At 27.4% G+C, this 14,787-nt stretch overlaps 3 protein-coding genes across 4 annotated transcripts; 2 read left to right on the forward strand and 1 right to left on the reverse strand.

Annotated features, from left to right (window-relative positions):
* LOC112687112 lies at positions 1-5,759 on the forward strand. Its single transcript, XM_025559669.1, has 5 exons — positions 1-123; positions 751-843; positions 4,808-5,372; positions 5,454-5,497; positions 5,575-5,759. The coding sequence occupies exons 1-5, from the start codon at positions 113-115 to the stop codon at positions 5,657-5,659; spliced, it is 798 nt and encodes a 265-aa protein (XP_025415454.1). The 5' UTR covers positions 1-112; the 3' UTR covers positions 5,660-5,759.
* Positions 5,760-8,019: 2,260 nt separating this feature from the next.
* LOC112687105 (reticulocyte-binding protein 3-like) lies at positions 8,020-14,495 on the reverse strand. 2 transcript variants are annotated; one of them, XM_025559660.1, is made up of 6 exons: positions 14,274-14,495; positions 13,824-14,075; positions 13,660-13,754; positions 9,754-9,924; positions 9,585-9,698; positions 8,020-8,397 (listed from the first exon to the last, which is right to left on the reverse strand). In XM_025559660.1, the coding sequence occupies exons 1-6, from the start codon at positions 14,347-14,349 to the stop codon at positions 8,158-8,160; spliced, it is 948 nt and encodes a 315-aa protein (XP_025415445.1). In that variant the 5' UTR covers positions 14,350-14,495; the 3' UTR covers positions 8,020-8,157. The 2 variants fall into 2 exon arrangements, with proteins under 2 accessions (XP_025415445.1, XP_025415446.1); XM_025559661.1 differs by lacking the exon at positions 9,754-9,924.
* On the forward strand, positions 11,585-13,715 carry LOC112687104 (carboxypeptidase B-like). The gene is made up of 6 exons (XM_025559659.1): positions 11,585-12,101; positions 12,165-12,350; positions 12,459-12,789; positions 12,855-13,083; positions 13,199-13,382; positions 13,451-13,715. The coding sequence occupies exons 1-6, from the start codon at positions 11,906-11,908 to the stop codon at positions 13,621-13,623; spliced, it is 1,299 nt and encodes a 432-aa protein (XP_025415444.1). The 5' UTR covers positions 11,585-11,905; the 3' UTR covers positions 13,624-13,715.
* Positions 14,496-14,787: the final 292 nt, after the last annotated feature.

Here is a 14,787-nt window from a genome sequence, read left to right on the forward strand (position 1 = left end):
CGGACGATCTTCTCGGCCGCGCGCCTATAAAACGTTCGGGCCGGGCCACGCGAGCCGACATTTCCGGACCACTCGCGCACACGGGCGCACACCTGCAGGAGACCATCGCAAGATGAACAGCACGTAAGTGTTGGCCCGGGACCGGCACCCGAACGGGTTAGGCCGCGGTGACGTTACACGACCGTGAGCGTTTTCAGCCCCCCCCCCCCCCCCCCCCCCCCCCGGGAAAATAGTGTCCCCTTTTGACGATCCCTCGACCATCGGGATGAATCTCCTAGGACTGCCGGCCGAAAGGATTGCGTTTTTCTTTTTCAAAACCGATTGTTCACGTTCCCGTTGGTCCTACGTTTTTTTTCGTTCTCTTTTTCGGGACAACACGAACGTGCCGGATAAGTTTTTTCCAACAACGTCACTTGGTCTTATTTTTCCGGTTCGAACGCTGGTCATCGAATCCTCGTACAACCGGACATAACCGACCACGCCGCTACGCGCGGCACTTGTTGTCAACGTAACGCGAGAGCGGTTGCCCACCTCGAAAGAATAACGCTACCGGTCCCTTCGATCGTCGGATAACCTCCTCCGATTATTACAAGTACTAGACCAGTTCGCTGCGTCGTAGTTGACTCTCACCGTTTTCGTGCTCGGGTGTCGGTTTTCTACACGCAACGTACTTAAACACTTGCAACCCGTGTCAGAAGTATAATACGATATTCGTATGTACATTGTTGTAATATATTTATTTTTTTTCAGGATTTTATCGATCGCGGTCGGCGTTGTGTTGTTCTTGGCCCCCACGCACTCCGATGCAAACGTGCGCACCGCGATTCCGGCGGTCAACAATTTGTAAGTATCACAATCGTTACGTTGTTACATAAACGTATGCGGGTATCCGTCTTGCGGACAGTGGTGGGCACCCGTCGGATTATCCTTCCGCTGCAGACCGCGTCGAGTTCTCGATTAATGTATTGGTAATTCTGCACTGTTTGCAAGCTAACGCTTCTAGTAGATAAAACTGTAACAAAACGTTAAAAGATTAGTATCCGAGTAAGGTAGAATACCCGTACAATAGCGGTCGTATATTATTGTCGCATTGTGCACTGTACGCTCTTGTGCATACGGGTTTTTTTTCTTGTGTCTCTAATAGAAAATACATTTTCGTTAACGGTTTATGTTTTCTGGTCGTCGTTCAAGTAACGCAACTTCACCTGGTTACTTTGCGATTGGTTTTCTCAGACACACATGTCTCTACGTAGCACTCTGGCTTCCCTTCCGCTTTCGTTGTAGTACATCTTTCTGGTTCAGAAAACAACATTCGTGATAATAACAGTTTATTAAATATTTACCACACCCATGATCGTTGATAATTTGGTACACATAAGCTCATCATTCCGCCAGAAAATGTTTGCGTTAATGCTCTGTAATTTTAAGTTCTCCGCGCCACTTTGACGTAAATACTATACGGTTAATTTTAGCTTTTTTGGAATTAGAACAAAAAACTAAAATTAATTTAGAAGTATTTTAATTTATTATAATTTATCTTTGCATAGATCCTTGCAAGAGCTGCAGGTTAATATTTTTATATCTTCCTCGGATTACAAATAATTTAAAAAACAAATTACTGAATACATGTATACTACATGACAGAGCCGTAACTAGGGTGAGGCGAGCGAGGCACTTGCCTTGAGAGCCTGAAGCTTGGGGGCGCAAAAATATTAAACAATTAACTTATTTTAAGAAATGTTTTGCTAGAAACCTAATTACAATTTTTCAGATTTTTCCGAATCTTATTGTACATATTAAAAGCTGTGAGTGTGAAAACCCTACAACCTGGGGGGCACATTGCTTCAATTCGGCCTCGGGATAAAAAATGGCTCGGTACGGCTCTGCTACATGATATATCTGAATAAATATAATATTTAAAATCTTTTTGAATTCGTTAAATATTTCAACTACTAAAAATGTGCACAAAGCCGATAATTTTATTAATGCGATAAAATTGCAGACGGTTAAATTTCCGATCATAAATATTACGTAACTGAACAAAAAAATTACTTCAAGAGTACATTATAGTATTTAACGCCCTTAGCGTTAACGTTATATTATATATGAGTAGGTTGCAAATTTGTCTTATCCTTTAAGTGTAATGTTGGATAAGAAACATTTTTATGACTGGGTCATTCGACATCACGGGTTTCTGGTTGTCTGGTTATGGTGGTTAAAGTTCACATTAAAAATACACAGTATATTCTTTAATAATTTTTTTTATTTTTACAAGTATCTAGCTGATTATAATTGAAGTAAATGTTCTCATAATCACAATAGGATATAGGATGAGGTAGGGTATTTTCCTGATATTATTTGTTGAACATATATTACACGATGGACTTTAAAATTACATTGATTCTTAAAATGTGTGTTTTTAAAGACCAATATAATTTTCAAGTCAATCTCGTAATAGGTAATACGTACCTATTGTACGTAAATACATTTCATACTCGTAACCCATATTCATAACCTAAAATAATGTGTACCTTAATTACTAATTGTGCAGTCCATTAAATAACTAAATATTAAATACTTTGATTTTTCACCAAAATATTATGCTCATAATTCTTATAAAAATTTTCTAGTAAAACCTTGTCTATTATCTCCCCTAAATAGGAGTGAACTAGAAAATAGATTTTCTTATTTTATATAGTGATCTGAGATAAAATTATAACGACATGAAATAGTTTCTGTAGCCATATGCAGTTGCAAAAGCAGTGGCATTATTGTGTACGCAAAACAGGTTTCGAACCAGTATTTTTCAAAATGATACTTTTTTTTCTGTAACGTCGACAACGGACTTAAACCAAGAGTTTTCGACTTAGTATTTAAATTTTATTGGAGTAGGGATTTCAACGTAATCTGCCTCCCCACCCGAAATAACGCCTCCGACTTAACAAATCGAGAGTGGCTTACCATTGTACATATACTGCTTATAACATTATAACCACAAAACAATAGCTATTAAATAAAATACCATATTACAAATTTTAGTACGCTTCTTTATTACTTATAGATAAATAATTTATAATTACCAATTCGTATAGAAATTAATATTAAACCGGGTTGCTGTTTTTTTAATAGATAAATTTCAGCCAGACAATATTTAGAAAATAGACCAACAAATAATTCCACGGGATTTGATATACCTTCGATTTAGTAAGTAGGTATTAAACATAAGAAAAATTTATGATTTTGGTCCGCATCGTTGTTTGGTTATAATATATATTCTGTAATAATGAAGTACAAATACATATGATTTAAGCGACCCATTCGAAATGAAAATATTCAAGTAATTTCAAGGAAAAAGTTTTTAAGAATGTATCGTTTAAACTAACGGTTCTTAACCCTTTGTAGATCCCCTGATAAAAGATTCTTAGAAATCGTGGATCCCTTTACTAATTTTTTCGAGTACTTTTTTTACTAAACATCTTATACTATCATAACCATAATTATAAGAATTATTTTATATTGAAAATTACATATAGAAATAACGAAACATATACATTTATATTTATTCTTATTAGAATTAATTTTTCATTTAATTTAAACTTCATTATTATTTTCATTTGTACAATCAGTTGCAGTTTTTTTTGATAAATTTCATATTTTTTCTTAATTCTTACACTTTATTTTTAAAAAAATTAATATATTTCGTGATATGTTTTTTATACTTAGATATTTTCAAGGTGTCTTTTTAGTTTTGATCATTTTAAAGCATCGTTTGCTAATACCTTGACATGTTTTATAATAGGTACATTGAAGTTTTGGTTCTTCTTCAGATCCATCGCACGTGAAATCCATTGATAAATAAGTATTTATTTTTCATATTAACGAAGTTTTGTTAACTTTTATTTTTTCATACACGGAATGTTTTCATCATCAATGCCAGAATTCTTCCTTTTTAAAAGTAGCTAATGGTCCATTTTAATTTAAATATCTTTAAGATGATTCGGAAAAATATCACCTATTAAGCGTATCTAAATTAAGTAGGTATAAAACTATAAATGAGAATGGTCGATTAACTACTCTTAGTGGTAGTAAATCTACAACTGCCAACTAAAGTGCTGTAGGTCTGGGCATATCATATGAATAAGAAAAACTGATAAAAAAATATTAATAATAAATTATTATAGTATTTAACACCGTAAATATTTTATTGTATCCATTATAACTCGTCATCCGATTAATAAAGGTAAAATAGGTCTATCTTAAACAATAAAATATATCAGGGGTGAGCAACTGGCGGCCCGCGGGGCTACTATTTAACTATATCAGTTTCTTCGTACCATTCGGATTATGCTATCGTGTGTGTTGAATTTATTATTTCCGTATAAATAAATACTAATTAAATTCATATTTTGGATGTTCTTTTTTTTTCTATGCTCTGACCCGTTACATTTAAATTTTCTAAAAATTGGCCCTCTAGTTGCCATTCCCTGAACTATATTATACAAAAAATATAATAATCCAAAAATATTGTAATAATGCACTCATGTCATTATTGACATATGTTATGTGTTAAGGCTGTCGCGGACCCCCGACATGAGTATCGCGCACCACAGGTTAAGAATCGTTGGTTTAAACGATTAAAATATAAAATAATATTTTATTAGTTAACATGTTTAAAAAAATTATTATAAAATTATAGGAATGTTATCTATTTAAAACAAAATTACATAATTAAAAAATTATTCAAGTAGTTTTATAGAAATAAATTGTTCAAATATAAAATGATGTTGAAATCGTATTGCTTTTACAGAAATAGTTATCGAAAAACGTCGGAAGGACTGGTGACAATTTCAAACGATTCGGACCAATGCAAGTTCAGCCCTACGAATAGTAACAACAACAACTACTATACTAGAGACGCATATCAGACCAACAATTTGAAAACGAGATTCGAGAGCAGGAGTGTATTAAGGGTGGGCGGGAAAGAAGAAGAACGTAGATTCGAAAAGAGAAGGGTAATAAGGTTAAATGAGAAAGAAGAACACAGATCCCAGAACATGAGGGTACTAAGAGTGGATGGAAAAGAAGAAGAACGTAGATTCCTGTTCAGAGCTGACGAAGCCAGAAGGGTAAGGTTGACAAGATCGGAATCGCTGCCCGACATAAGTCGCGAACGCTTTCGAGGTGTAAGGGAAAGAGACGTGGGTGACGTGAGAGACGCTGACCGAAGGGTTTTAGAACGAAGCGACAGACGGTTTTTGGAAAATCGCTACGATCAAAGAACTTTTAGACACGAAGTGAGGGACAGTAGACACGAACGGCAAGTTGGCAGGGACGTTATGGACACGGGAAGAAGAGCAATGGATATCAGACAAGTATTTTTAATTACATAACATTAAATAACGTTTACTTACTTATGTTATTAATTTATAAAGTATTAAATTGTTTTTCTGCAGAGTAATATGGTTGATGTTAAAGACAAATATGCATCGACTTCTTGGTAAATTTTATCTGATTTTGCATAATATTGTTGTATTTATATAATTTATAAAATATGGAAAATATTTTCGTTTTCAGGCCATTCTCCAGTTTTGTCCAGTCGACTATCGGGGTGCTTGGACTTTACTATTTTGGAATGCACAATAAGAGCACTACTAAATGATCACATCATAAAAACATGTTAGTTGATACAAGTATCATAATAAATATACAACTATATTAAAGAAATATAATAATATATGATAACATTTTTCTCCACTGAACATTGTGTTTTTATTGTTTTTCATGAAAAATAAATAGTTTAATTTGCCATAATATTAATTTTATAGAAAATTATAATATGGTATACCTACCTAGCTATGAATTAAGTAAATACGGAGTATATTTGTGTCCATGTATTATTTACGAGACACAATCAATTTTAATTCAAATACATAGGCAAAATTTAGGAGGGCTTAGCCCCCTCATATTTAGTCGTAGCCCCCTCAAAAATCTAAGACATTACATTTCAAAATGTTATATTTTATAACATAAATATATTGTATGATGATGCAAGTAATATTATTTGAGGGGGTGTGGGGGAAAATACCATGGGTATGTTTGGTATACGTTTTTCAAGCCTCCTCCCCAGTTAATAAATTTAAAATTGTACCTATGTTTACAAATTGCTTCAATCAGTGGCTCAATTAGAGAAAAGGTTTGGGGCTCGTGAAACCTTCTGAAATATGTAGTTAACTTAACCTTACCCCATTCTCACCACCAAACACTTTCCGAAATTCATTTTTTTCAAGTATAAAACAAAATTTTTTAAAATACTCCATTGATAATATTTATGTTTTAGAACTTAATCAATTTTAAATAACTAATATTAGTAAAAAATGTATAACATCTATCCACGTTGGTTGATTATTTATTCAGAGATATCAGATTCAGCTATGAGTTTTGCACATGATAAATCATGTTCATATAATTTTAGCAGTTTTAGCACACAATATACAGTATAGTATAATTGTAAAAAAAAAAAAAGATTTATTCATATTACATGTAATTTCTGTAGAAAATAAATATTTATCGATTTTGATTGTTTTACATATTAGATAATATTTGCAATATTTTATTAAGATATATTCATCATTAATATAATTTAGTTCTTATTTATTTTAGTTTCCATCTTACTTCATTTTTCTAAATTTTATTTTATTAAGTACCTATAAGAACATAATAAAATAAAATTTAGAAAAAAAAACTTAAGTACCTATAAGAACATAAGATTTTTTTATTTTTTAGAACACAGAATGTTAAATTATTATAGATTTAATTTCTCATTTGTACTAGAAAAATAATTGTTTAACGCGAGATTCTCAACCAGAGTATAGTGTTTTTGAATTGAGTGATTTATGAAATTTTATAAAATATAAAATAATCATAAATATTTTTCATACAGAATGTTTGTTTTGAGTTAAACTGCAATGCACTATTTATATACTTATATTTATATCATAGAGCTTATAAGGTCTATGATTTATATTAACTAATAAATGGTAATAAAACTAATATCATTGAAAACTAATTTTGAATGTAATATGTTTGGTTATACATATCAATAGACAATCTAAGTTAGGAAATATAATTAAAAATATTCACTCTAATTATTTATTTATTATTTACACTATTTAAAAAATCCCCTTACGTAAGTACCATGACTCAAAGAAAAAAATGTTGAGAACCTCTGGTTTAACGTATAATGTTATGTACACTAAAATGCTATACAAATACAGAGTATGCACTAAAATCTTAAACAAGAATTTTATAAAAAATGTAGTAATATATAAGTTTATAAGATGAAAATCAGTTAAATATTGATATCATAAGAATTTAAGGATAGTAAAATAAATATATTTTACAAAAAATATAAATATACAAACATACATAACAATGTAATAATATTATATTAAAAATAATATATACATAAATATTAATTTCATTGTAGTATTAATCCATGTACAATCTTCATCAACTGTGTTCAAACATATGCTATAAAACAAAAAAAAAAAATGTTTACATTTGTTATACATCAATATAGCTGGTTTATTATACTTACTGATCATCAGTTATTTTGAAACATTTTCAAATTAGATTTTTAAGATGACAATCATCAGTAATTTATTGTTTATTGTAATTAACTCAACTTAATATAGCTTTATATCCACTGATATTATATGGGATTTCAAATAAACAAATGTAGTTTGTTCTTTTTTAAATAAATGTTTTTTTTATTTGTAACAGTGTTTTACTGGTTTTAAGAACAATAATATCTGAAAGTAAATTATTACTTTTTCTCAGTATAACTCTAAAATACATACTAAGAATGTGGAATCAAATTTAAGAGGTATATTTATTATGTTTACTTTTTATTATAAAATGGTTAAAATTTGAAAACTAATAAAAATTATTTATTGGACTTTGATAAAAATATGATAATACACGAATTTAAAATTAAGCATTTCATATATCTATGTCCAATATATAATCATAATTTAATAACAATTTAATTTTTGTTATAATTATATTTTTGAGTGTATACTATTTATAGTTTTGTATAAACAGTCGAATTTAATGAAACGATTGTATAGCCAGTACACTTTAATTATGTTATTTATATTATCTTTTTATATTTTTATTTCTAAATTCATAAACACTATTAAGTATTCTTTGTATGTAATCAAGATATTTGCGTATCTGTTCATTTTTTTCTGACAGTTTTAATCTGTAATGTAAATGTGACTGCTCAATTTCTTCTAGGAGATTACTTATAATATTACGCAATTCTGATTCTCTAGTCATATTACGATCAATTAATTCATTTAATTGATAGCCATAACTATTTAAGGTATCTTCAATCTAAATCATACAAAAAATTTTTTTTTATTAATAATAATTTATGAAATAAAAAATATAACCAAAATAGTAATAGTAAGTATAAAATAAATCAACAATTTAAGCATTTTATTGACTTTATTTAACTTTACTAGAACTATTTTATTTAAAAGAAAAAAAAATACAAAATATTTAATATCACATAGTATTAAACAATGTAGAATGATACTATAGTAATATTCTATATCAGGAGTGGCTAACCAACTAGAAGTCAGTAAAGACCTAAAACTGTAACCAAAAAAATGTAAAATGTTTAGTATCCAAAAAATTATTCTCAATTAATTTCTGATTGAAGCATTATATTTGAAAATTTATCTTATCCAAGTATTATAATTTCAATAACCCTTTTTTATTATCTTTTAAATAACAATAGTTCTAATTTAACCATTGTACTTTAATTGGTCATTATTTTAAAATATGAATAAAAAAAATAAAAAATTAATAAACATTTGTTTTAATTATTTATATAAATGTTGAATTTTGAAAAAAACAAAAGAATACATAAATGTATCATACAAGTCAAAGATAGCTATCCCTGTTCAATAGCTCATGCTGGACTTCCTTAAGGGAAAATAAGATAATATTTTTTTAGATAGCGGTATTTTGTACAACTCTATTCAGAAATACTAATGGTTAAAACTTAAATAATTGATATATTTGTCAAAAGATAGTTAATAATATATTTGATATTATAATCCACATACTTTTTCATTCATTAAAATGTTTAAATCATTTTCACGAAAAAACTAACTTGGCTTTCCATTACCCCCCACCCCGTCCACCATTATTCAGTGTGTGACACTGCAGCAATTCTATAAAATCTACATCAAATAAAACAAGTTATTGATTCAAAAATGCATAGGAAAAAAAAATTCTCTAAATACAAGTTGAAATCTTGAGATAAAACATAAGCAATTATTTTATTGCCTATTATGTATAGCCATATGTAAAAAGAATATTTAAAGAACAATTTACCTACTTTTAACAAATTTAAATTTATACCTTTACTGAGAAGAAATTGAGCGTTAAGAAATTGTAATTCTTAAAAACAATTAAGTGAAACTAAATACTAACAAGTATATTTATATATTTTTCAAGTAACAGTAAACTCGTTTTTGAACTTATAATACATTAAATATTCATATACATACATTTCTTTTTAAAAACATTTCACAATATTGATTCAACTGTTGATATCGAATTTCCCAATTACGAATTTCTTCCTCTTTAAGCTTGAGATTTTTCTCAAGTTCTTTATTTTTCAACTAAAAATGAAAAAATATTAATTCAAAAATAATTATTTTGAAAAATTGTATTTACTTTATAATAATTTAATTCTTCTTCCAATTTTAATTTATTAATTTGGTCCTGTGTTTTTGAATTATTTGCTAGATTATCATGTCTATTACACATAGTTTGAAGTCTATTATGATTTTCTAATATAGTAGAACTCGTTTGGCATTGAGTTTTTATAAAATTCACTTTTGGAACCTATCATAAGTAATAAATATTTAATAATGATAACACACAGACACATAGTTATTTTTAACCAGAGAATTTTATCTATCAACTCAATACAAATGTTTAACATATATTGTGTAAGTAGAAAAATAATTTTTAGTGCATTTAAATAAAAACTGAATACCAAAATTAGAAATTTTTTACTTTTTTTTTAAAGGTTTGATTATTACAATTACCTATTTATCAAATGATAACACATATTCTAAAACCAAATTATATGTAAAACAATTAGAATCAAAACTTCTTTTTTAGTAACACTAATATATGTATGTATATATAAATACATGTATTTATCATTTTAGTAATACACAAAATCATAATATCAATTTGGCATTTATTAATAACAATTACAAGACATTAACATAATATATTATAAACCAGGGATAGGCAACTCCAAATTACTAGAGTGCCAATTTTTAGAAAATTATAATCCACCGGGCCAGACCATAGGAAAATAAAAAAAGGTTATTCAAAATATGAATTTTAATTAGCATTTATATATACCAAAATAATAAATTTAACACACACAACAGCACAACACGAATGATATGAAGAAACTGTTATAGCTAAATAGTTTGATACAAACAGCTATGGTTGAAAGCTATACGTATACATACATATGACATTAAGACATTTATCGATATTCCTTACCAAATAACAATTACTATATCAATAAGATAGAGTATAGATGATAAACTTTAAAATTGTATGATGTAATTTGAAAATATGCTGCCAGTTACCCATTCCTGTTATATACAATAACAATTGTTAAACAAACAAAAAAAATGAATAGAAATTGAAAGTTATCAAAATAATCTTATTTTATTATTAATTTTATTATTAAAAAATACATGATATTTATTTTAAAGTACTTAATTAAATGTATGTCAAACAATAATTTCATTTATTTGGAGTCAGATATTTTATTTTATATATAAAAACATAAACCTAAAAGAAAACAACTCTAAATAGTTGGGAAAAAGGCAAAGGAGAAGAAGAAGATATAGAAACAAAAACCTAAAGAATAATTATATTCTTTTTATAGAGATGTATCATAAATTTTTCTATATAACACTCTAAAAATAGGAACATGTACTGGATTATAAAATAGTAGGATCCAATAGTTATTACACATAAAATTTAACCTTGACTTTTTATGACCTACAAACAAGAAATGAATATAAAATAAAATAAAGTATTAGTCTATACACATGGTACCTATATAAAATTAATAAATTACAAACATTAGTATGTCTAGTGGTCAGCTGGTTTCTTGGAATGTGGTTTATTAACTGGTTGTATGAGGTTAATGACATATTCAACTGTCAACATAATACGTTTATCACCTCTTTTTCAATACATTAGAATAATTTATAAAAAATTGATTTTCTTGTAAACAATGTAATTATAAATCAAAATTATTACAAATATCAACAATTACATTTTGACTAAAATAATTTTTTTACTAATACATAATCTTTTTTTTAAACCTTATAATATCATACATTTATAATTATCATTATTTATTTAGACACCTTCTAGTTATTAAGAAATTAGAAATGTTAAATTAAATAAATTTCACCTTTTGTTTTTGTTTTAAATTAATACAGGCTATTCATCGTTTTAATAAATAAACTAAAGATAATAAATACAATTACTATTAAATGGCTATTAGTATGAAAAGATCTATTGTAGATATTAGAAATTAGGTTTTATATTTTTTTAGTAATTAAATTCAATAAGAAAGTAAAGATTATAACAAAAAGATATTCAATTCATGTTTCGGTCAGTAGGTAGAAATTTTGGTCAATAACTACTTCAGTTGTATAAATAAAACATCAAATAGGTGTGGCTTGGATTGAAATCATAGCACAGTACCGGTTTCTGTTAACATTAAAGAGTTCCCTGTGGTCAAGAATTAGTTTAGTTTATCCTCATTTAGTTGTTCGAAATGGATGGTTGTTCCAAAGTGATTTACTGTGTATTTACACTTGTAGCTCTATCAAAATATACTATATGTTCACAAAATGACAGTCAACAAGGAAATATTGAAGAAAAAATATCTTATGATGGAGATCAAGTATTAAGAGTAGAAACTGTAAATTCAAAGCAAAGGAAAACAATTAAGGAACTTGAAAATCAAGGATGTAAGTAAACATTCACAATTTTTAATAATTAGTATAGGTAATAAAATTAATATTTATTTTTAGTAATTCAAAAATGGTTTACAAATTCTACATCAGTAGATATAATGGTAAAAAAAGCAAATTCAATAATTGTAAAAAATGCATTGAATAATGGATCACTATCATTTGATGTATTTATTGATGATATACAACGAGCTATTAATGAAGAAAATCCACCAATGAATGAAGATGAACTCTCTGGACGACAAGGTAAAAAAAATTTTTATATAATAATTATACTTCACAAATTACTTGACTTAATAATTTTAAGACCAAAATCAATAAATAAAATGTATAACAACATGTTCATTTTATCAGGACACAATGTCACATTTCAAAATTACCATAAAATAAGTGATATATATAAATACATTGATTATATAACTCAAGAATATCCAGATTTTGTAGAAGTCCAAAATATAGGTAACTCATATCAAGGTGTTCCGTTAAGAGTAATAAAAATTAAGCCGGATCAAAACACAACTGACATTAAATCCATATGGGTTGACGGAGGAATACATGCAAGGGAATGGATTGCCGTGTCTTCAGTTTTATACATAATTAATGAATTAGTATTCAATAGAGACTCCTTAGAACCACATATGAAAAACATTGAATTTCATATATTACCAATTGTAAATCCTGATGGGTTAGTATTTTTCCTAAATATATCTGCATGAAAATAGCTGAAATAAAATGTATTATTATATATAGATACAAACATTCCCATGAAAAGGAACGTTTATGGCGTAAAAATCGAAATAAGCCCACAGCTAACTCATGTATAGGAACAGATCTAAATCGTAACTGGGATTATCATTGGGGTGAGAGTGGAGCGAGCAAATATTCATGTGCAGAAATCTACCGAGGAGTTAAAGCTGGATCTGAACCAGAAACCCAAGCAGTTGTCAAATATATTATGAAAAATCCTAAAATATTTAAAGTTAGTTAACTTCAAAAAATATCATTATACATTTTAATAATCATTAAATATTACAATAGAATACTATATATAATATATAATACTGTGGTATTACACTAAACTCTAATACTTTTAGGGATTTGTGACATTCCATAGTTATGGACAGTATATTTTATATCCATGGGGATATGCCAAACGAGTACCATCTGATCATACAGAAGTACAAAGAGTAGGTCAAGTTATAGCCACAGCAATCAAAAAAACTACATCAGTAGAGTATACTGTTGGTAATAGTGCAACACTATTATATCCTGCAGCCGGTAAATACAAATTTTTATTTTTAAAACAACTTAATTTATATATATATAACATTTTCATACATTTTTAGGAGCATCTGATGATTGGGCTAAAGGAGTAGCAAAAATAAAATATGCATACACAATAGAATTGAGAGATACAGGAAAATATGGATTCATTTTACCACCATCTGAAATTTTAAGTACTGGAAAAGAAGCTTTTGTAGCTGTCTCAACATTAGCTAGTGAAATAAGTTCACAATGATACTAAAAATAATAGTGAATGATATTATAGAAATACCTCAAACTCTAATGAGGCACAATTTTTTAAAGATGAAGAACCTATACTTTTCTTTTTTTCTTTGTCTATAACATATTTATTTATAGTTATTTTTCCTAAAAATATAAAAAATATTTATTAATTTAATGTTTTTAAAGCACTAAAATTATATATTTTATACAAACCAGATATTTCTGATGTTTGTTCTTGCACTTTATGAAAATTGTTTTTTAAATTAAAAACAACTTTTTTTGTATCATTTTGATTGTTTTTATTTGCTATTGTTTTGTTTATAGGACTCATTTTTATATCATTAAAATCTTTAGATGATTTAACTTTATTTAAACTGGAAGACGTTTGAAAGTATGGGAGTGTTTCACTGATTATTTTATCAGCTTCAATTAACAAATCATCAATATTTTTTCCAGCATATTCATCTGAAATCATAAGTATACAAAATGTCTACAAAATACATTATTTATTACATAGATAAATAAAAATAATATGATAAGACTTTGGCTAAATAATAATATTTTAATATTGATTGTTAATTTAATTATAAACTACCTGAAAATAATTAATTATTATAAGTAAATAATAAAACTTTTTAGGAGTAAAATAAAATATATTTTTACCTGTAATGCCTTGAATGTCACATTTTTCTTTATCTAAATTTAACAATTTTTCCATCTCAGCAATTAATAAATCCATGTTGAATTAAAATAAAATAAACAATTAATACTAAACTTAAAAGTCAAAATACTTAAATATTTATATGAGTACATTTCTAGTCATCATAAAGGTAAGTATAATTAAAATTTAAAAATTAAATAATTTTAAGTAATTTAATTTGTAAGTATTAGTTGATTATAGATAATAGTAATAATATCTTCATTATCAACAGGTAAAAAACAATTGTTCAGTGTGTCTACTTCCGAAAATAAATCAGGATATAGATACGATATTTTATATAAAATCTGGATACAAATTTATCTGTTCATTTACGCGTATAAAAAACTATAATGACAATAATTATTTATAATACATAATATATATTATATGAAATATTGTTAACTATACAGTTATAATGAGTAATTGAGTTATTTGTTACTTAATAATATTTTTTTTTTTGGTGATTTTAATTTTATA

This window comes from Sipha flava, unplaced genomic scaffold (assembly GCF_003268045.1).
Source record: "Sipha flava isolate LNK unplaced genomic scaffold, YSA_version1 331_pilon_pilon, whole genome shotgun sequence".
NCBI classification, from domain to species: Eukaryota; Metazoa; Arthropoda; class Insecta; order Hemiptera; family Aphididae; genus Sipha; species Sipha flava.